General features: G+C 36.8%; 1 protein-coding gene across 1 annotated transcript; it reads left to right on the forward strand.

The window, feature by feature from the left end:
- Positions 1-231: 231 nt before the first annotated feature.
- Positions 232-8000, forward strand: LOC128641601 (olfactory receptor-like protein OLF1). The gene is made up of 2 exons (XM_053694140.1): positions 232-240; positions 7053-8000. The coding sequence occupies exons 1-2, from the start codon at positions 232-234 to the stop codon at positions 7998-8000; spliced, it is 957 nt and encodes a 318-aa protein (XP_053550115.1).
- The last annotated feature ends 15622 nt before the right edge of the window (positions 8001-23622 follow it).

Below are 23622 nucleotides of genomic sequence, written 5' to 3' on the forward strand. Positions count from 1 at the left end.
AATTAGTTAATGGGACTTAATAAAACATAATTACATTTCCATTCCTATAAATACATTATTTCCTTTATGTCTGTAAACCCAGTGGGATTTGTAAAACAGTTTAATTAAACTGAGTAAATGCAGCACATTTATCAGAAACAGTATAAAAAGCCTTCAGAATACACACTGTAACAATGTGCTGAAAAAGAAATATTTTTATTTAAAACAACTTCACAAATATTTTTATACATCATGGCTTTGGTAAGCATATTTTTATACATGTGTAAGTAGCATATTATATACATTCTTATACTTTTTTACTAACCAAATTCCTACTAATAGATTTCTTAAATATTTCAGCTTCCCATATACAGCTATAAGGTCACATTCTAATAATTTATGTTAAAAAAAATACAGATTATTTATGATTTATAAATATAAAAGAATTCTAGTAAATACAAGTGGTATGTTTGTCTGTCAGTCAATGAACTACATAAATATTTTGAAATCTCTGATTTTTTTAGCTCAAAATAATTTTAAAATGATCCTGTCCATTTTCTTGACACATTATAATTTAATACAAATCACTACTGGCCATAAAAATGTTAAAATTGTTCTTAAAATTAATAAATTTAAAATAAATCTTAAATAAATTAAAGCTAAAATATAATCTTATAAAAGCTTTGGGTAATATCATCTATGCCAATATATGTTCAAATCAACAATTAATTTACAAGATATAAATGTGTACACTGTAAATTGGGCAAAATATTTAAGTTTACATTCAATTCTATGTAAATAGTAGAGGAGTAATTAGTAATTAACAATTTATCACAGGCAGACAATTTTCTTTTAGAGAAAACCTTAACTCTCTTTCTTTATAATTATTAGCCCCTGTAGTTAATGTATTTATTTTGAAAAATACATCAGATTCATAAATATTTTTAATAGGCTTGTTAAGGAGTGTCCCTCTCTTCTAAATGAATCATAAGAAATCATAAGAAATGCCATTGTATGACACTAAGCAAGAATTATGGCAGAAGAATCAGTTATGGACAGACATTTTCAATTTTTTTAAATTTATTTTTTAATTTGAACAGCTCGATAGATATCTAGATAGATAGATAGATAGATAGATGATAGATAGATAGATGATATATAGATAAATAGATAGATACATAGATGAGAGATAGAAAGAAATGCAATCTTTATAAATATCTGAATATTAGGAATAATGCACAAAATGACAAGTATTAAATGTTCTTCAATGTTTTTCCCAGTTTTTAGTTTTGTGATTAATATAAGTCATAAAGATAATTTAATAGCAGATAAGAAGTGGTAATGAGATGTAAATGACTTGTTAATTCTATTGCTCGAGTTACCATCTTTGTAAGCTGAATAGGATAAATCTATATATATAAATATTTTATACATTTCACAAATAAGCTCAGATACAAGTTTATTTTCTCTATAAAATACATTTGTACCAATATATGGATATATAAGGGTGATTTTATTACGTTTAATAAACATGTTTAACTTTCAAGTAGAATCACTGGTTTAAAAGACAAATTTTAATTTAAAAAGCTGGTTTGCTCCAAATATAAACAAATCAACAAACTTCTTAGCAACTTAAAATGTGTTGGTTCTTGTCTATTTATTGCATATTTTTTTCATAGAATGCAATAAAACAAGATTTATCGGACTATAATACATGTTGTTGGAAGATACATAAAACCATCACCAAAGAAACAATATCATAGTTAAAATCATAATTGTTTATAGACACATTACATAGAGGTATAGTTTGATATTTTCTGAAAAACCCTAAAAATAAGGATATTCCATTTACAGATAACAAGTTATTTTCCTATGGTCTCAAATCTAGATTTTATATTTCTTGTAATAACATTTACAAAGTGTTAAAGACAGGACAACTTAGTATTTATCTGGTGATTCATGAATAACTAGATCCTACTTCTCCCCAATTGTGAGAAATAATAATTCCTAAGGTTAACATAAGATGAATAATATTACATTTCCTTTTATTAAATCCTAAAGGTCGAAATTACAAACATTGCTTACTGCTCCCCTTAATGTAATCAACCAAATAAAGGGTTAAATTAACTAGTCAAAAACATGTTAAAAGCTTTATAAGTTATATGAATTTGACTAATCCATTGATGCCAGTAAAAATACACTTAGAACAAATAGTTATATGAATGTAATACATGTACTGATGATTGTAAAGATACTTGTAGAACAAATAGTTAATGGCCTCAATTTATCAAGCCATCAACCGCAAATACGCTGGAATTCCGCAGCGTAATTGTGGTGAGCCTGATTCCCCTTATTTATCAAAGCCTACAGACCGGCAAAAGTAGAATTTTATGACGTAACATACAATCCGCCAGTCTTAGTCCGTCACAGATCAATGCTTACGTCACTACAGATGTTCTGAATGCAAATTTGGCACTATCTGACTACTTTTGCTAGTTAACAAATATCTAACAGGTACGCTCGCCACTATTCCGGCCCAGCGTACCTGGTTTTCAATCTGCCGCCCTGGAGGCGGCGGATGCCATAGGAATCAATGGGAGTCTGAAAGCAGCAAAAGCTTATGTGTTCGCTGCGGCCCGATATCCCATTGATTCCTATGAGAGAATAAAAGTTACGTTTACACCTAACACTCTAACATGTACCCCGAGTCTAAACACCCCTAATCTGCTGCCCCGACACGACCGCCACCTACATTATACTTATTAACCCCTAATCTGCCCCCCTACACCACTGCCACCTACATTATACTTATTAACCCCTAATCTGCCCCCCTACACCGCCGCCACCTACATTATACTTATTAACCCCTAATCTGCCGCCCCTACACCGCCGCCACCTACATTATAATTAATAACCCCTAATCTGCCATCCCCAACTTCGCCGCCACTATATTAAATTTATTAACCCTAAACCTAAGTCTAACCCTAACACCCCCTAACTTAAATATAATTAAAATAAATCTAAATAAAATTACTATCATTACCTAAATTATTACTATTTAAAACTAAATACTTACCTGTAAAATAAACCCTAAGATAGCTACAATATAACTAATAGTTACATTGTATCTAGCTTAATTTTATTTTACAGGCAAGTTTGTATTTATTTTAACTAGGTAGAATAGTTATTAAATAGTTATTAACTATTTAATAACTACCTAGCTAAAATAAATACAAAAGTACCTGTAAAATAAAACCTAACCTAGGTTACACTAACACCTAACACTACACTATAATTAAATAAATGAACTAAATTAAATACAATTAAATAAATTAAATTAAATTAGCTAAAGTACAAAAAAAAACCCACTAATTTGCAGAAAATAAAAAACAAATTACATATATTTAAATTATTTACACCTAATCTAATAGCCCTATCAAAGTAAAAAAAAGCCCCCCCCAAAAAAAAAAAAAAAAAACCCTAGCCTAAACTAAACTACTAATAGCCCTTAAAAGGGCCATTTGCGGGGCATTGCCCCAAAGTAATCAGCTCTTTTACCTGTAAAAATAAAAATACAAATAACCCCCCCAACAGTAAAACCCACCACCCACACAACGAACCCCCCAAATAAATTACTAACTAAAAATTCCTAGGGCAGTTAGCTCTTTTGCGGCCCAAAGCCCTAACCTAAAAATAAAACCCACCTAATACACCCTTAAAAAAAACTAACACTAACCCCCCAGAAGATCGACTTACCGGGAGAAGTCTTCATCCAAGTCAGAATTAAGGTAGAAAAAATCCTATTGGCTGATGCAATCAGCCAATAGGATTGAGCTGGAATTCAATTGGCTGATTGGAACAGCCAATCGGAATCTAAGGGATGCCATCTTGGATGACATCACTTAAAGGAACCTTCAGTCATCGGATAGTCGTCGGATGAAGAGGATGCTCCACATCGGATGTCTTAAAGATGGACATGCTCCGCGCCGGATGGATGAAGATAGAAGATGCCTTCTGGATAAAGACTTCTGCCCGTCTGGAGCACCACTTCTGCCCGGCTTGGATGAAGACTTCTGCCCGTCTGGAGGACCACTTCGCCCGGCTTGGATGAAGACCTCTGCCCATCTGGAGGACCACTTCGCCTGGCTTGGATGAAGACGTCTCCTGGTAAGTCGATCTTCAGGGGTTTAGTGTTAGGTTTTTTTAAGGGTGTATTGGGTAGGTTTTATTTTTAGGTTAGGGCTTTAGGCCGCAAAAGAGCTAACTGCCCTTTTAAGGGCAATGTCCATCCAAATGCCCTTTTCAGGGCAATGGGGAGCTTAGGTTTTTTTTAGTTAGTAATTTATTTGGGGGGTTGGTTGTGTGGGTGGTGGATTTTACTGTTGGGGGGGTTGTTTGTATTTTTTCTTACAGGTAAAAGAGCTGATTACTTTGGGGCAATGCCCCGTAAAAGGCCCTTTTAAGGGCTAATGTTAGTTTAGTTTATGCTAGGGTTTTTTTTTATTTTGGGGGGGGATTTATTTATTTTGATAGAGCTATTAGATTAGGTATAATTAGTTTAAAGATCTGTAATTTGTTTTTATTTTCTGTAATTTAGTGTTTGTTTGTTTTTGTACTTTAGCTAATTTAATTTATTTAATTGTATTTAATTTAGTTCATTTATTTAATTATAGTGTAGTGTTAGGTGTAATTGTAACTTAGGTTAGGTTTTATTTTACAGGTGCTTTTGTATTTATTTTAGCTAGGTAGTTATTAAATAGTTAATACCTATTTAATAACTATTCTACCTAGTTAAAATAAATCCAAACTTGCCTGTAAAATAAAAATAAACCCTAAGCTAGATACAATGTAACTATTAATTATATTGTAGCTATCTTAGGGTTTATTTTATAGGTAGGTATTTAGTTTTAAATAGGAATAATTTAGGTAATGATAGTAATTGTATTTAGATTTATTTAAATTATATTTAAGTTAGGGGGTGTTAGGGTTAGACTTAGGTTTAGGGGTTAATAAATTTAATATAGTGACGGCGTTGTTGGGGATGGCAGATTAGGGGTTAATAACATAATGCAGGTGGCGGTGGGCTCTGGGAGCAGAAGGATAGGGGTTTATAACTTTATTAGAGTGGCGGTGGGCTCCGGGAGCGGCAGGATAGGGGTTCATATCCTTATTTAGTTGCGGCGGGGTCCGGGAGCGGCAGTTTAGGGGTTAAAAACACTTTATTTAGTTGCGACGGGGTCTGTGAGCAGCTGTTTAGGGGTTAATACATTTATTAGAGTTGCGGTGGACTCCAGGTGCGGCGGTATAGGGGTAAAACAGTGTAGTATGGTTGCGGTGTTTAGTGACAGTATACCAATAAAGCTGGGAAAAAGCTGAAGAGCAGCGAGATAGATTACTGTTAGTTAACAACAGTCCGCTGCTCATCGCCCCGTACTTGGTGCGCGGCTTTTTGACAGTTTTTTTGGTAACTTTGGAGAGCGTATTCAGGTCTGCGGGAGCGATGTAAGGCGATCTTAGGAGAGCGTACTGGTTCCAGCGAATGCTTGATAAGTAGGGGCCAATGTATCAAATGACTGAAACATACAGTTAGTGGTACACATTCTCTGGTGGTGATATTTTCTCAATATGCACGCAAGTAAGGAGACTTACATTTTGCTTGCGTTAAATCCTATAGTTGTGATTTAGTTTGAGATGGTTGATAAGATGCCATTACTGAATACATAGAGACACACTCACGCACAAACACACACATACAAACCCACACACACACATGCTCACACAATATAAACACACACATGCACCCACACACATACACACACGCAAACATACATATGCACACACACACATATACACTCACACACATACACACACGCAAACATACATATGCACACACACACATATACACTCACACACATACACACACGCAAACATACATATGCACACACACACATATACACTCACACACATACACACACGCAAACATACATATGCACACACACACATATACACTCACACACATACACACACGCAAACATACATATGCACACACACACATATACACTCACACACATACACACACGCAAACATACATATGCACACACACACATATACACTCACACACATACACACACGCAAACATACATATGCACACACACATATACACTCACACACATACACACACGCAAACATACATATGCACACACACACATATACACTCACACACATACACACACGCAAACATACATATGCACACACACACATATACACTCACACACATACACACGCACATGCATAAACACACATGTACAAACATGCACACATATACACACACATATACACACACAATATAAACATACATTCACATGCACACACACACATGTACACATACATACAAACACACACACACACACACACATACACACACAATATAAACATACACTCACATGCACACACATGCACACATACATACAAACACACACACACACATACACACACATTGTCAAATAACAGTCTGGGTTTGATTTAATAAACTCATCTGCAGTGCTGCTTGTTTAAAATGACTCTTTAGAAGAAGACTTGGAAGTCTAGCAAGTGAGCACAATAAGGTGTTCGAATGAAATGTATTTTATTGCATATTCCAATCCCATACAAAAATAATGAAGCACAAGAGACATTAAAAACTGCAGTTATAAAACAAAAAGTAGAAAACAAGAAGACCAAGGTCTTTTCACGGTAGCACAGAGCAGGAAACCAAAGAGTAATGTAAAGAAAGACATATAAGTAGGAATGAATGTTGACAGAGGAGCTGGGAATAAATAAACAGAAATATTAAATATGACCATAAACAATGGTCTTGCATGTTGCTATTTGAGCCAACTATACAAAATCATAATGACATCATTTAAATAAAGAGTTATATCATAATCAAATAATTGTAGGGGAACCACATGAATGGGCAGCAATCAGTGCACGATCTATCAAATGTAACCCCAAAGGACTGACCCAAAAGGGATAATGATAATGTAATATTGCTATGAATGTTTGATTTAAAAAAGACTGAATTTTTCCTATAGGGTTCAAGCTTAGACAATCATACTGATTTCCTGATCCTGGGATTCCAGACCCTTTATCAATTCAGGATAGTTCTCTTTACTTCATTCCTTATACTTTATATTCTGACTGTATCTGGAAACCTCATCATTTTTGTATTGATCATGTCCAGTAATCTATTGACTTCTCCTATGTATTTCTTTCTTTGTAACCTCTCATTATCTGAAAGTTTATTCACCACTAACATTGCCCCAAACATGCTGGAGGTTCTACTGAGAAATGGGTCCACTATGACCATCCCTGGATGTTTCTTACAGTTTTATCTGTTTGGTTTATTTGCTGTTAATGAAAGCTTTCTTCTTACAGTAATGTCGTATGACAGATTCTTGGCCATCTGTAACCCCTTACATTATGCCTCTGTAATGAACACTTACACCTGCCGTTACTTGACAACTTGCTGCTGGTTGGGAGCCTTTCTAATAATGTTAGTTACATTAAGTTTTATGTCTAGACTAAAGTTCTGCAAACAAAACATGATTGACCATTTCTTTTGTGATATTGCTCCCGTTTTGAAGCTCTCGTGTTCAGACACCACCACCATTGAAATGGTGATCTCATTGCTCTCTTCTGCCGCCACCCTCTTCCCATTCCTATTTATTATAGTCACCTACGGATGTATCATTAGAGCAATTTTCAGAATCCCATCATCTAAGGGGAAAGAGAAAGCTTTCTCCACCTGCAGTTCCCATCTGGGTGTAGTTACCACTTATTATACTACTTTGATTATGGTTTATGTGGTACCTACCCAAGGTCACTCATTGATAGTGAATAAGTGTCTATCACTTCTTTACACAGTGGTCACACCATTGGTGAATCCCGTGATATACACTTTAAGGAATAAGGAGATCAAAATAGCTTTTAGAAGAAAACTGGAAATTTTAAATCAACATATTTATTCACTGTACAAGTAAGTAAGAGACCATTAAACTATGGGGTCTGTTCTAAAAATATGTCAGGTAGATTATGAGTTGTGCTTTCATGTTTTAACGCTGAAATTGTCATTTCAGTGTTAAAACAGCAACGCAGCCATTACGAGTTTAGTCATTATAGCTGTACTGCAAGCCTTTTAGTCTGTAACGCAACGTCAGTCCCGCACTCGTAAAAATTATGTTTTTTCATGGGACTTCAATAGCGCTGCCATTATGAGTTTTGCAGTGAGACTAAATAGCTTGCGTTACAGCCTATACCGACACGATCCGTACCGCCATCTGAGAACAGTAGTTATGAGTTTTACGCAACAAAACTGTTACATAAAACTCATAACTAAAGTGTCACAAAGTACACTAACACCCATAAACCGAAGCCCTACCGCATCGCAAACACTATATTAAACCTACAATAATACAAATTAGTGACCGCACCACCAATAAGTGAAAAATTGCTCCGGCACGGGATAGAGTCTGGCCCTAGACTCAATAATAATATAATACAAACAGATCCCAGCCAAGGAGTCTTAGAAATGAATTTAGATTTTAATTTTTACAGATACAAAATCATACAAAAGGAAGAGTACAAGAGAGCTTACTCATATCCACACATACCCCATCCACCAAACATATCCATACTCCCTCCAAGCAATCCTAAACATAAACTAAAAAATTATACTCAATACTAGAGTAATCAATCTAAGCAAAATAACACCCACTGGGCATCCCCAGTGAGTGAAGACCCACTCCACCTGTCACTGAAAAATACTAGATCTATTGATATAGCTCAAGATAGAATAGAACACAACTTATTATACAAAATTTCACAACATCACTATTTCTTCATATAACATCAATAATGCTCAAAAAATAAATGAACAGTCCATGTTGAAATATATGTATCCAAACTGAAAATACAGAGGCTTTCTTGTATCAATTGCAAAGAAAAAGTGATACAAAATAAATGTCCTTTCCAAAAATAGACATGCAAACTTAAATGTCCTTTCTTGTAATAAAAAATGTTATAAAGATGCAAACTCAAATGTCCTTTCTTGTGTTTAAGGAATTATATGATCACACAGTGCAATTGATGTATACTGGAATGTCCTTATTGAAGGTTTGTGAAAAAAGTGCTTTAAATATTCAGAATGCCGCCCTTGTAATCTACGGCTTGAATAGCAAATGTATCACCACCGGTGTATGTTATCGGTTGCCAAACTGTTAGCGAGGTACATTCATATAGCAAGTACAACATCACACCCTTTGATGTTCACTCACGGTAAAGCTGTAGTGTTGTGCGATATACCTGAATGCTCCTAACCTGTACCAGGACAGATCAATAAATAGCATCAGTGTCTCTGCGCAGGTAATTCAAAATCTAGCAAGGCTGCAGGGTCAGTCATAAGCCGCAATATTACCTGTTACCTCAGATTTGTCAATACCGTGAGACTTTCTCTCCAGCGTAACCTTCGGTGTGGAAATGTACTCACTGTTGTAGATATCCCATCTCGCTGTTGCCTTTCCACAGACTAACCGGTAACCAGATACTATATTAAACCTATTAAGCCCTAATCTGCCGCTCCTGGCATCGCCACCACTTATAAAATTTATTAGCCCCAATCCCGCCGCTCCCCGACATCGTCACCACTATAATAAAGTTATTAACCCCTAAACCGCCGCCCTCCCGCATCGCAAACACTATTTCAATATCATTAATCCCTAATCTGCCGTCCGCCCACATCCCCCCACTATACTAAAGCTATTAACCCCTACACCGCCACCACTATAATAAACCTATTAACCCCTAAACTGCAACCCCCCACAACAAAATATACTAAATTAAACTATTAACCCCTAAATCAAAAGCCCCCCACATCGCAATAAACTAATTTAAACTAGTAATACCTAAACCTAACACCCCCATAACTTTATATAAAAATTACAATTTCCCTATCTTAAAGGGACATAATACTCATATGCTAAATCACTTGAAACTGATGCAGTATAACTGTAAAAAGCTGACAGGAAAATATCACCTGAGCATCTCTATGTAAAAAAGGAAGATATTTTACATCACAATTTCCTCAGCTCAGCAGAGTTAGTTCTGTGTAAAAAGTTATACTCAGCTGCTCCCAGCTGCAGGTAAACAAATTTAAAAAAATGAAGAAATGAACAGCAGCCAATCAGCATCAGCAGTGCTGAGGTCATGAACTCTTACTGTAATCTCATGAGATTTCACTTAACTCTCATGAGATTTCATAGTAAGCTTCCTTTACCTGATTGGTGAAATAATATGAGAGTGCACGATGCTAGTCCCTTCAGATGTCCCAGGACAAACACACTAAAATGCTGCTTAGAAATCCTTTACAATGGGAGGTGGCTACTGAGCAACTTTGAGGTAAAATATATTTCTTTTTTACATAGAGATGTTCAGGAGATATTTTCTAATCAGCTTTTTACAGCTATGCTGCATCACTTTCAAGTGTTTAAACATTTGGGTATTATGGCCCTTTAAATTAAATTAAAACTTACCTGTCAAATTAAAAAAAAACTAAGTTTAAACTAACAATTAAACTAACCAAAAAACTAAACTACCAATTAAAGAACACTAAAATACACATTAAAAAAAAATCCTAACACTACTATAAAAATTACAAATTATCTAATTACAAAAAATAACAAACACTAAATTATGAAAAATAACAAATGAAATTATCAAAAATAAAAAAGAATTACACCCAATCTAATAGCCCTATAAAAAATAAAAACACCCAAAAAAAAAAAAACATAGCCTACAATAAACTACCAATAGTCCTTAAAAGCACCTTTTGTAGGGCATTGCCCTGAGTTAAACAGCTCTTTTACCTGTAAAAAATATAAAGACCCCCCCAACAGTAAAACCGACCACCCAACCAACCCCCCAAAATAAAAAATCTTAACTCTAACAAAAACCTAAGCTACCCATTGCCCTAAAAGGAGCATTTGTATGGGCATTGCCCTAAAAATGGTAATTAGCTCTTTTGCATTGCCCTGAAAAGGCATTTAGCTCTTTGAAGAAAAGCCCAAACCCTAAACTAAAAAAAAATCCACCCAAAAAAGTTGAAAAAAATCCTAACACTAACCCCTGAAGATCCACTTACAGTTTATGAAGCAGACAGGGAGAAGTCTTCATCCAGGCGGCGAGGTCTTCATCCATCCAGACGGCATCTTCTATCTTCATCCCGGCGACATCTTCTATCTTTATCCCGGCTGCATCTTCTATCTTAATCCTGGCGGGATCTTCTATCTTCATCTCGGCAGCACAGAGCGGGTCCATCCTGAAGACATCCGACACGGAGCATCCTCTTCATACGGTTGCCGCCGTATACTGAATCTTCAATGCAAGGGAGCCTTTTCAAAATGACGTCCCTTGCATTCCTATTGGCTGATTTGATTTTGGAAATTCAAATCAGCCAATAGGATGAGAGCTACTGAAATCCTATTGGCTGTTCAAATCAGCCAATTTTATGAGAGCTACTGAAATTCTATTGGCTGATTTGAAAAGCCAAAAGAATTTTAAAAGCTCTCATCCTATTGGCGGTTTTGAACAGCCAATAGGATTTCAGTAAATCTCATCCTATTGGCTGATTTGAATTTACAAAATCAAATCAGCCAATAGGAATGCAAGGGACGCCATTTTGAAAAGGCTCCCTTGCATTGAAGATTCAGTATACGGCGCCGACCGTATGAAGAGGATGCTCCGTGCCGGATGTCTTCAGGATGGACCCGCTCCGCGCCGCCGGGATGAAGATAGAAGGTGCCGCCGGGATGAAGATAGAAGTTGCCATCTGGATGAAGATGGAGCCGTCTGGATGAAGATGGAGCCGCCAGGATGAATATCCTTCAAGCTGGACTTCAGTAACTGTGAGTACCTAAAGAGGGATTAGTGTTTTTTTAAGATGTTTTCGGTGGGTTTTTTTTTAGATTAGGGGTTGGGGATTTCATAGAAGAGCTAAATGCCCTTTTAAGGGCAAGAAAAAAGCTAAATGCCCTTTTTAGGGCAATGCCCATACAAATGCCCTTTTCAGGGCAATGGGCAGATTAGTTTTTTTTAAGATAGTTTTTTTTATTTTGTGGGTTTAGGGTGGGTGGGGGTTTGTAAAGTTAGGGGGGTTGTTTTTATTTTGTAGCAAAAGAGCTGTTAACTTTAGGGCAATGCCCTACAAAGGCCCTTTTAAGGGCTATTGGTAGTTTATTATAAATTAGCGTTCTTTTATTTTGGGGTGTTTTTTTAAATGGATATTAGAATAGGAATTATTATTATTTTGGATAATTTGTTTGTTATTTTGTGTATTTTTTTTTTCGTTTTGGGGTGGAATTTTGTTTTTTAGAATAGCCATTTTTTATTTTTAAGGGCAGCAAAAGAGCTGAATGCCCTTTTAAGGGCAATTGGTAGATTAGGTTTAACACTATTTTTATTTTGTGGGTTTGGGGGGTGGGGATTTGTATACTATTAGGGGGGAGTTGTTTTTCTTTTGTAGAAAAAAAGAGCTGATTTCTTTAGGGCAATGCCCTACAAAAGGCCCTTTTAAGGGCCCTTGGTAGTTTATTATAGATTAGGTTTTTTTTATTTTGGGGTGTTTTTTTTTTAAAGGTATTAAAATAGGAATACATTTTATTGGTTTTGATCATTTCATTTGTTATTTTTTGTAATTTTAGTGTTTTTTATTTTTTGCAATGTTAGGTTTTAGTGTAACGCAGCTTAGGTTTTATTTCACAGGTAAGTTTGTATTTATTTTAACTAGGTAGTCATTAAATAGTTAATAACTATTTACTAACTAGTCTACCTAGTTAAAATGAATAAAAACTTAGTTATATTATAGCTAGCTTAGGTTTTATTTCACAGGTAAGTTTGTATTTAGTTTAAAATAGGTATTATTTAGTTAATAATTGTAAAATTAATTTAGTTCTATTTTAATTATGTTAAAGTTAGGGGGTGTTAGGGTTAAGGTTATGGTTAGGGTTACAGTTAGGTTTAGGGGTTAATATAGTTTAATTTAGGTTGTTGCGATGTGGGAGGCTGGCAGTTTAGGGGTTAATAGGTTTATTTAGTGGTATTGATGTGGGAGGCCAGAGGTTTAGGGGTCAATAACTTTTTTAAGTGGCGGCGATGTCGGGGAGTGATGGAATAGGGGTTAATATATTTATTATAATGTGGATGACGTTGGGGTGCAGGGGAATAGGGGTTAATAACTTAAGTATAGTGGCAGTGATATCTGGAGTTGCAGATTAGGGGTTAATAGCTTTATTTCGGTGGTGGCGATATCGGGAGCGCAGATTAGGATTAATAACCTTATGTAGGTGTCGGCAATGTTGGGCGGCTGATTAGGGGTGTTTAGACTTGGGGTTTATGTTAGGGTGTTAGATTTAAACATAATTTTTTTTTTCCCTATAGACATCAATGGGGCTGCGTTATGGAACATTTCATTCTGCGATCGCAGGTGTTTTCTAACCCGCTCTCCCCATTGATGTCTATGGGGAAAGCGTGCATGAGCACGCCAAAACAGCGCTTGTATTGTGTGCGGTATGGAGCTCAACACAACCATATCGCAAGCACAAGCCGGCTGTTTCAAAACTTGTAATGGCAGGGCTATAGAGAATGAAATAATGAAACTTTTGTTGCGTTCGTTAAGTACCCTCTAGCGTGCATAACTTGTAATCTAGCTTGTGAACTGCTGGTGCAATACCGCCCCCGGCAGATTTGTGGCCAATCGGCCGCTAGCAGGGGGTGTCAATCAAGCCAATCGTATAGGATCGGGCAGATTGCAGACCACAGCCTCAGAGGCAGCGGACCAGTTATGAAGCAGCAGTCTTAAGACCGCTGCTTCATAACTGCTGTTTCCGGCGAGCCTGAAGGCTCACGCGGAAACGGGGGCATCAGGGGTCATTCGGCCCTTGATAAATCTGCCTCTATATATTTAGTATATATTGCTTTCCTGACAGTTAAATAAGTGTACTGTGCATTATACATCATATGTTCTCATTCATTTCATTTACCGTTGGTAAATTATGAGCTGAAAAAATGTATCTAAAATGTAATATGTGCAGTTCTCAGTAACAGCCTATTAGGTTTATAAATATGATGGATCATACTGACTGCATTTAGTACATCCGTATTCACAATGCAGAGAGAATCAGTGCTGATTTAAACACAGCCGGTGTAACCTGTAACATTAGTGTATCAATCATGAAGTCATCTGTGACTCTGTTACACATGCAGTTAGGTGGCCACTGTGTTTGTAATACACAAAACATTATAAGCAGATATAATTGTGGCCCCTATCCCACTCTGTCATGTGTTGCGTTTTGAGCTGTTTGTGAGAATCAGCTGAAATCACACAATTGCGATTGAGCCGAATTGAAAGTAGCCTTTTTGGCCTGATCACAATAGTGTGATTTCGGCTGATTCCCAAGCAAGTTTCAGATCCTCAAAAAAATCCCTTTTTACCCAATGGAGCCGAAAAGAGCTCATAGATCATAATCCATTTATCTATTTTTGGGTCAATTTTAAACAGCTTTTTGAGACAATTTTTCACTTATCCAATTTGGCACCTCTAGGCACTTGATAAGTCCTAGCAAGGGCTATTGGGACACCTGTGAGACTATTCCATATCTATTTCCAACGAATCTATTATTATTATTATTATTATCATCATTCATTTGTATAACGTTGTATGTGCTTGCATCTATATTAAACATCATGGCCACTGGAGACATTCTAGAGGATATATATATATATATATATATATAGGGACATATAATTATGTAAATCTTATGACTGTGATATCATGTACAGCTAAGGAAAATTCACTTAAAGGGACACTCAAGTCAAAAATAAACTTTCATTATTCAGATAGAGCATGTAACTTTAAACAACTTTCCAATTTACTTCCATTAATAAAATATGCACAGTTTTTTAATATTTAAACTTTTTTAGTCACCAGCTCCTACTGAGCATGTGCAAGAATTCACAGCATATACATATTTGCATTTGAGAATGGCTGAAGGCTGTCACATGGTATGTGTATGCATCTGTGATTGGCTGATGGCTGTCACATGGCACAGGGGGAGTGGAAATATACATAACTTTTAAAATTTTCAGAAAAAAAATCTACTACTCATTTGAAGTTCAGACATAGGGGCCTAGTTATCAAGCCGTCAACCTCAAATACGCTGGAATTCCGCAGCGTATTTGTGGCGAGGCTGATTCGCCTTAGTTATCAAAGGCTCGAGACCGGCAAAAGTAGAATTTTGTGACGTAAGCATCGATCCGCCGGACTCAGTCCGACACAGATCGATTCTTACGTCACTCCAGATGTTCCGCACACAAGTGCGGCACATTCTCACTACTTTTGCTAGCTATCAAAAAACTAGCAGGTACGCTCGGCACTTTTACGGCCCAGCGTACCTGGTTTTCAAAGCGCCAGCCTGGAGGCGGCGGATCCCATAGGAATCAATGGGAGTCTGACCATAGCAAAAGTACAAGTTCGCTGCTGACAGACATCCCATTGATTTCTATGGGAGCTGTCTACACCTAACACCCTAACATGTACCCCGAGTCTAAACACCACTAATCTGACCCCCCCTACACCGCCGCAACTAAATTAAGTTATTACCCCCTAAACCGCCGCTCACGGAGCCCACCGCAAGCTACTCTATACATATTAACCCCTAAACCGCCGCTCCCGGAGCCCACCGCAACTATAATAAATGTATTAACCCCTAAACCGCCGCTCCCTGAACCCGCCGCAACCTATATTACATGTATTAACCCCTATCCTGCCCCCCCTACACCGTCGCCACCTATAATAAATTTATTAACCCCTATCCTGCCCCCCACTACGCCGCCGCCACTGTAATAAAATTATTAACCCCTAAACCTAAGTCTAACCCTAACCCTAACGCCCCCCTAACTTAAATATTAATTAAATAAATCTAAATAAATGAACTCTTATTAACTAAATGAATCCTATTTAAAACTAAATACTTACCTTTAAAATAAACCCTAATATAGCTACAATATAAATAATAATTATATTCTAGCTATCTTAGGATTTATATTTATTTTACAGGTAACTTTGTATTTATTTTAGCTAGTTAGAATAGTTATTAAATAGTTATTAACTATTTAATAACTACCTAGCTAAAAGAAATACAAAATTACCTGTAAAATAAATCCTAACCTAAGTTACAATTAAACCTAATACTACACTATCATTAAATTAACTAAATAAACTACCTACAAATAACTACAATTAAATACAATTACATAAACTAACTAAAGTACAAAAAATAAAAAAATCTAAGTTACAAAAAATAAAAAATTAAGTTACAAACATGTTAAAAATATTACAACAATTTTAAGCTACTTACGCCTAATCTAAGCCCCCTAATAAAATAACAAACCCCCCCAAAATAAAAAAAATCCCTACCCTATTCTAAATTGAATAAATTTCAAAGCTCTTTTACCTTACCAGCCCTTAAAAGGGCCATTTGTAGGGGCATGCCCCAAAAAGTTCAGCTCTTTTGCCTGTAAAAGAAAAATACAACCCCCCCCCAACATTAAAACCCACCACCCACATACCCCTAATCTAACCCAAACCCCCCTTACAAAAACCTAACACTAATCCCCTGAAGATCATCCTACCTTGAGTCGTCTTCACTCAGCCGAGCCACCGATGGAACTGAAGAGGACATCCGGAGCGGAAGAAGTTAATCCTCCAAGCGGCGCTGAAGAAATCTTCCATCCGATGAAGTCATTATCCAGGCGGCGCTGAAGAAGTCTTCGATCCAGCCGATGTCATCTTCAAAGAGGCGCTGAAGAGGTCTTCTATCCGGGCGAAGTCATCTTCCAAGCCGGGTCTTGAATCTTCCTTCCGCCGACGCGGAACCACCTTCTTCACCGACGGACTACGACGAATGACGGCTCCTTTAAGGGACGTCATCCAAGATGGCGTCCCCTCAATTCCGATTGGCTGATAGGATTCTATCAGCCAATCGGAATTAAGGTAGGAAAAATCTGATTGGCTGATGGAATCAGCCAATCAGATTGAGCTTGCATTCTATTGGCTGTTCCGATCAGCCAATAGAATGCAAGCTCAATCTGATTGGCTGATTGGATCAGCCAATCGGATTGAACTTGAATCTGATTGGCTGATTCCATCAGCCAATCAGATTTTCCTACCTTAATTCCGATTGGCTGATAGAATCCTATCAGCCAATCGGAATTGAGAGGACGCCATCTTGGATGACGTCCCTTAAAGGAGCCGTCATTCGTCGTAGTCTGTCAGTGAAGAAGGTGGTTCCGCATCGGCGGAAGGAAGATTCAAGACCCAGCTTGGAAGATGACTTCGCCCGGATAGAAGACCTCTTCAGCGCCTCTTTGAAGATGACATCAGCTGGATCGAAGACTTCTTCAGCGCCGCCTGGATAATGACTTCATCGGATGGAAGATTTCTTCAGCGCCGCTTGGAGGATTAACTTCTTCCGCTCCGGATGTCCTCTTCAGTTCCATCGGTGGCTCGGCTGAGTGAAGACGACTCAAGGTAGGATGATCTTCAGGGGATTAGTGTTAGGTTATTTTAAGGGGGGTTTGGGTTAGATTAGGGGTATGTGGGTGGTGGGTTTTAATGTTGGGGGGGGGTTGTATTTTTCTTTTACAGGCAAAAGAGCTGAACTTTTTGGGGCATGCCCCCACAAATGGCCCTTTTAAGGGCTGGTAAGGTAAAAGAGCTTTGAAATTTATTTAATTTAGAATAGGGTAGGGATTTTTTTTATTTTGGGGGGGTTTGTTATTTTATTAGGGGGCTTAGATTAGGTGTAAGTAGCTTAAAATTGTTGTAATATTTTTAACATGTTTGTAACTTAATTTTTTATTTTTTGTAACTTAGATTTTTTATTTTTTGTACTTTAGTTATTTTATGTAATTGTATTTAATTGTAGTTATTTGTAGGTAGTTTATTTAGTTAATTTAATGATAGTGTAGTATTAGGTTTAATTGTAACTTAAGTTAGGATTTATTTTACAGGTAATTTTGTATTTCTTTTAGCTAGGTAGTTATTAAATAGTTAATAACTATTTAATAACTATTCTAACTAGCTAAAATAAATACAAAGTTACCTGTCAAATAAATATAAATCCTAATATAGCTATAATATAATTATTAATTACATTGTAGCTATCTTAGGGTTTATTTTACAGGTAAGTATTTATTTTTAAATAGGAATAATTTATTAAAGTATAGTGTAGTGTTAGGTGTAATTGTAACTTAGGTTAGGATTTATTTCACAGGTACATTTCTCTTTATTTTAGCTAGGAAAGCTATTAAATAGTTAATAACTATTTAATAGTTATTGTACATGGTTACAATAAATTGAAAGGTACCTGTAAAATAAAAATAAATCCTAAGATAGCTAGAATATAATTATTATTTATATTGTAGCTATATTAGGGTTTATTTTATAAGTAAGTATTTAGTTTTAAATAGGATTCATTTAGTTAATAAGAGTTAATGTATTTAGATTTATTTAATTAATATTTAAGTTAGGGGGGCGTTATGGTTAGGGTTAGACTTAGGTTTAGGGGTTAATCATTTTATTACAGTGGCGGCGGCGTAGTGAGGGGCAGGATAGGGGTTAATAGGTTTAATATAGGTTGCGGCGGGTTCATGGAGCGGCGGTTTAGGGGTTAAACTATTTATTTAGTTGCGGAGAGGTGCGGGATCAGCAGGATAGGGGTTAATAATTTTATAATAGAGGGCGACGGTATAGGGGGGGCAGGATAGGGGTTACTAGGTATATTGTAGGTGGCGGTGGGCTCCGGGAGCGGCGGTTTAGGGGTTAATACATTTATAAGACTTGCGGCAGGGTCTAGGAGCGGCGGTTTAGGGGTTAGTAACTTTATTTAGTTGCGGGGGCCTCCGGGGGCGCAGGTATAGGGGGTAGAACAGTGTAGTTTAGTGTGAGTGCTTAGTGACAGGCTAGCAATAAAGCTGGGAAAAAGCCGAAGGGCAGCGAGATCGGATGAGTGATAACTGTCACAGTCCGCTGCTCATCGCCCCGCGGCTTTTTGACAGCTTTATTTGATAACTTAGGCGAACGTATTCAAGGTCCGCGGCGGCGATGGTAGGCGAGCTTAGGCGGACGTATTGGGCCGGCGAAGCAAGAAAAGTAGACGGCTTGATAACTACCCCCCTAAGTGCTATTGTGTTGTCTTGTTATCTTGCATTTGTTGACTATGCAAATCTACTGTGTTGACTGGTCTTTTAAGGACAGCAACATCTACAAATGGTGTGATTTTATATTTATTTTTTCATATTTGATTGTAAATCTCACATGCACTGTCCTAATTGTCCCAAACAGCACTGACATTATTAAAATTGTGTTTTTACAGGAGATTACTTAGGGCTGGATTACAAGTGGAGAACTAATCTATCACGTGCCTGCAAATTGGCAAATTTGAGGACACACCAAAAAATTACCAGCCATTACAAGTGGCTGGTTATTGCTACAGAGAGCCGTGTTCAGAAAATTATCCAGAGATAAGATCTCTGGTTAAATTCCTAAAAGTGCCCCAAAAGCCCCCAAAATAAAGGGTCTTTTTAATGCACTGGTATTACTCAGTTGAGCGCAAATTTCACTTTCATAGAAGCAATATTTTGACCTCAACTTGTAATCTGGCCCTAAGTCACGAATTTCAGAGTTATTAATTGCAATCTGTTTCCATCTGCACCAATATTAACCCATTGAAATGCATCTTTTAGGCTGCTAGTATGGGCTGACACTGTTTTTCTATTGCTATATGGTCATTTTACAAGAGTCAGAAGGATTGTTGTAAATAAATATTTATTTCAAGCGTTAGTTAAAGGCCCATTTCCATTTTGGAGTGAACTGTACACAAAATGATGACTGTGAGTTTCTATACAAAACACTTAAAATATATTTTTTCCAAGATTTTTACATCTTTTAAACTATATTGGGTGACCCTCCACTGCCTTGTATCTTTCTAAAAGACCCTTAAGTGAGATCACACAATCATGAATGGCATTTTATAGGGGGCAAGCCATGTCATTTAATTCAGTTAAATATTGTTCTATATAATTCTTAATCTATAAAGTTATTAATGGATCTCAACAATAAGTATAGAAGATCTCACTTATCAGAGAAGCTGTGTAACACAAAAAAACTTAAAAATGTTCTTTCCAGTAAAATAAAAAAAAAAGCTTTATTGGTATTTTAATGTATATAAGAAATGAAACTCACAATTGCATTTCACCTTTCAATAGAACTTCAGTCACTGGCCAATCTTTAAGTAAGTCTATGTGTATAGATATCAGACTATATATTTTTTTTTAACAGCAAGTTTAGCAGAGGAGACATTAGAAAGGAGTAGAATAATAATGATACAGCTTTATAAAACACTGTTATATGTAAAAACAGAGAGACCTTAAAGAGACGTTATGTAAGATGCTGAGTTCTTAAGCTTGGATACAAATCTAGGTGTGCAGCCCATGTAAGGTTTACGCTCCTTAATCCTTTCCAGCACTTGAGGATGCATTATTATTATTATCATCGGTTATTTGTAGAGCGTCAACAGATTCCGCAGCGCTAATCAGTTGTTTTGTTTGCTTGATCATTTTTTCTTTTTTCTTTTACATATTGTTCACCTAAATTTATTAATGCTGGTAAAATAACTTTTGCCGCGCTCTTGAATGTCTCGATAATAGGTGTGTACCACTCAGGATCATTGCTTTCCCTCCTCTCTTTCTGTATATCTTCAATTTGAGCCTGGTACAGTTTGGCTTGGTGATAACTTCCCTGATGACATAAGAGCTCCTGTTCCTAAACATGAAACCAAAATTGATGAGGAAAGTTGGTTAGCAAAGCCATAGAAGATCTAAAGAAATCATCAAATGTGTATGACTTGTACTTGATAACTTTTGAGAATATTACTAATGACCTGCTCACAATTCACTAAAAATGCTGTCATATCTGACTGGTGCAGATGCGTAGGAACCTAATGTCTTAATTATGTAAGGGGTGGACTAACCATTTGTAAACAATAAACTGCCCTTGTGTGATGTCATGTGATAACATGGCTTCATGACATGACATACTGCCTGAAAAGTTGTGTGGATGTAATGGTACATTAAGCCAATCAGATTGAGCTTGCATTCTATTGGCTGTTCCGATCAGCCAATAGAATGCAAGCTCAATCTGATTGGCTGATTGGATCAGCCAATCGGATTGAACTTGAATCTGATTGGCTGATTCCATCAGCCAATCAGATTTTCCTACCTTAATTCCGATTGGCTGATAGAATCCTATCAGCCAATCGGAATTGAGAGGACGCCATCTTGGATGACGTCCCTTAAAGGAGCCGTCATTCGTCGTAGTCCGTCGGTGAAGAAGGTGGTTCCGCGTCGGCGGAAGGAAGATTCAAGACCCAGCTTGGAAGATGACTTCGCCCGGATAGAAGACCTCTTCAGCGCCTCTTTGAAGATGACATCAGCTGGATCGAAGACTTCTTCAGCGCCGCCTGGATAATGACTTCATCGGATGGAAGATTTCTTCAGCGCCGCTTGGAGGATTAACTTCTTCCGCTCCGGATGTCCTCTTCAGTTCCATCGGTGGCTCGGCTGAGTGAAGACGACTCAAGGTAGGATGATCTTCAGGGGATTAGTGTTAGGTTATTTTAAGGGGGATTTGGGTTAGATTAGGGGTATGTGGGTGGTGGGTTTTAATGTTGGGGGGGGGGTTGTATTTTTCTTTTACAGGCAAAAGAGCTGAACTTTTTGGGGCATGCCCCCACAAATGGCCCTTTTAAGGGCTGGTAAGGTAAAAGAGCTTTGAAATTTATTTAATTTAGAATAGGGTAGGGATTTTTTTTATTTTGGGGGGGTTTGTTATTTTATTAGGGGGCTTAGATTAGGTGTAAGTAGCTTAAAATTGTTGTAATATTTTTAACATGTTTGTAACTTAATTTTTTATTTTTTGTAACTTAGATTTTTTTATTTTTTGTACTTTAGTTAGTTTATGTAATTGTATTTAATTGTAGTTATTTGTAGGTAGTTTATTTAGTTAATTTAATGATAGTGTAGTATTAGGTTTAATTGTAACTTAAGTTAGGATTTATTTTACAGGTAATTTTGTATTTCTTTTAGCTAGGTAGTTATTAAATAGTTAATAACTATTTAATAACTATTCTAACTAGCTAAAATAAATACAAAGTTACCTGTCAAATAAATATAAATCCTAAGATAGCTATAATATAATTATTAATTACATTGTAGCTATCTTAGGGTTTATTTTACAGGTAAGTATTTATTTTTAAATAGGAATAATTTATTAAAGTATAGTGTAGTGTTAGGTGTAATTGTAACTTAGGTTAGGATTTATTTCACAGGTACATTTCTCTTTATTTTAGCTAGGAAAGCTATTAAATAGTTAATAACTATTTAATAGTTATTGTACATGGTTACAATAAATTGAAAGGTACCTGTAAAATAAAAATAAATCCTAAGATAGCTAGAATATAATTATTATTTATATTGTAGCTATATTAGGGTTTATTTTATAAGTAAGTATTTAGTTTTAAATAGGATTCATTTAGTTAATAAGAGTTAATGTATTTAGATTTATTTAATTAATATTTAAGTTAGGGGGGCGTTATGGTTAGGGTTAGACTTAGGTTTAGGGGTTAATCATTTTATTACAGTGGCGGCGGCGTAGTGGGGGGCAGGATAGGGGTTAATAGGTTTAATATAGGTTGCGGCGGGTTCATGGAGCGGCGGTTTAGGGGTTAAACTATTTATTTAGTTGCGGAGAGGTGCGGGATCAGCAGGATAGGGGTTAATAATTTTATAATAGAGGGCGACGGTATAGGGGGGGCAGGATAGGGGTTACTAGGTATATTGTAGGTGGCGGTGGGCTCCGGGAGCGGCGGTTTAGGGGTTAATACATTTATAAGACTTGCGGCAGGGTCTAGGAGCGGCGGTTTAGGGGTTAGTAACTTTATTTAGTTGCGGGGGCCTCCGGGGGCGCAGGTATAGGGGGTAGAACAGTGTAGTTTAGTGTGAGTGCTTAGTGACAGGCTAGCAATAAAGCTGGGAAAAAGCCGAAGGGCAGCGAGATCGGATGAGTGATAACTGTCACAGTCCGCTGCTCATCGCCCCGCGGCTTTTTGACAGCTTTATTTGATAACTTAGGCGAACGTATTCAAGGTCCGCGGCGGCGTTGGTAGGCGAGCTTAGGCGGACGTATTGGGCCGGCGAAGCAAGAAAAGTAGACGGCTTGATAACTACCCCCCTAAGTGCTATTGTGTTGTCTTGTTATCTTGCATTTGTTGACTATGCAAATCTACTGTGTTGACTGGTCTTTTAAGGACAGCAACATCTACAAATGGTGTGATTTTATATTTATTTTTTCATATTTGATTGTAAATCTCACATGCACTGTCCTAATTGTCCCAAACAGCACTGACATTATTAAAATTGTGTTTTTACAGGAGATTACTTAGGGCTGGATTACAAGTGGAGAACTAATCTATCACGTGCCTGCAAATTGGCAAA

The sequence above is a fragment of the Bombina bombina genome, chromosome 11 (genome assembly GCF_027579735.1).
Source record: "Bombina bombina isolate aBomBom1 chromosome 11, aBomBom1.pri, whole genome shotgun sequence".
In the NCBI taxonomy this organism is placed as follows: Eukaryota; Metazoa; Chordata; class Amphibia; order Anura; family Bombinatoridae; genus Bombina; species Bombina bombina.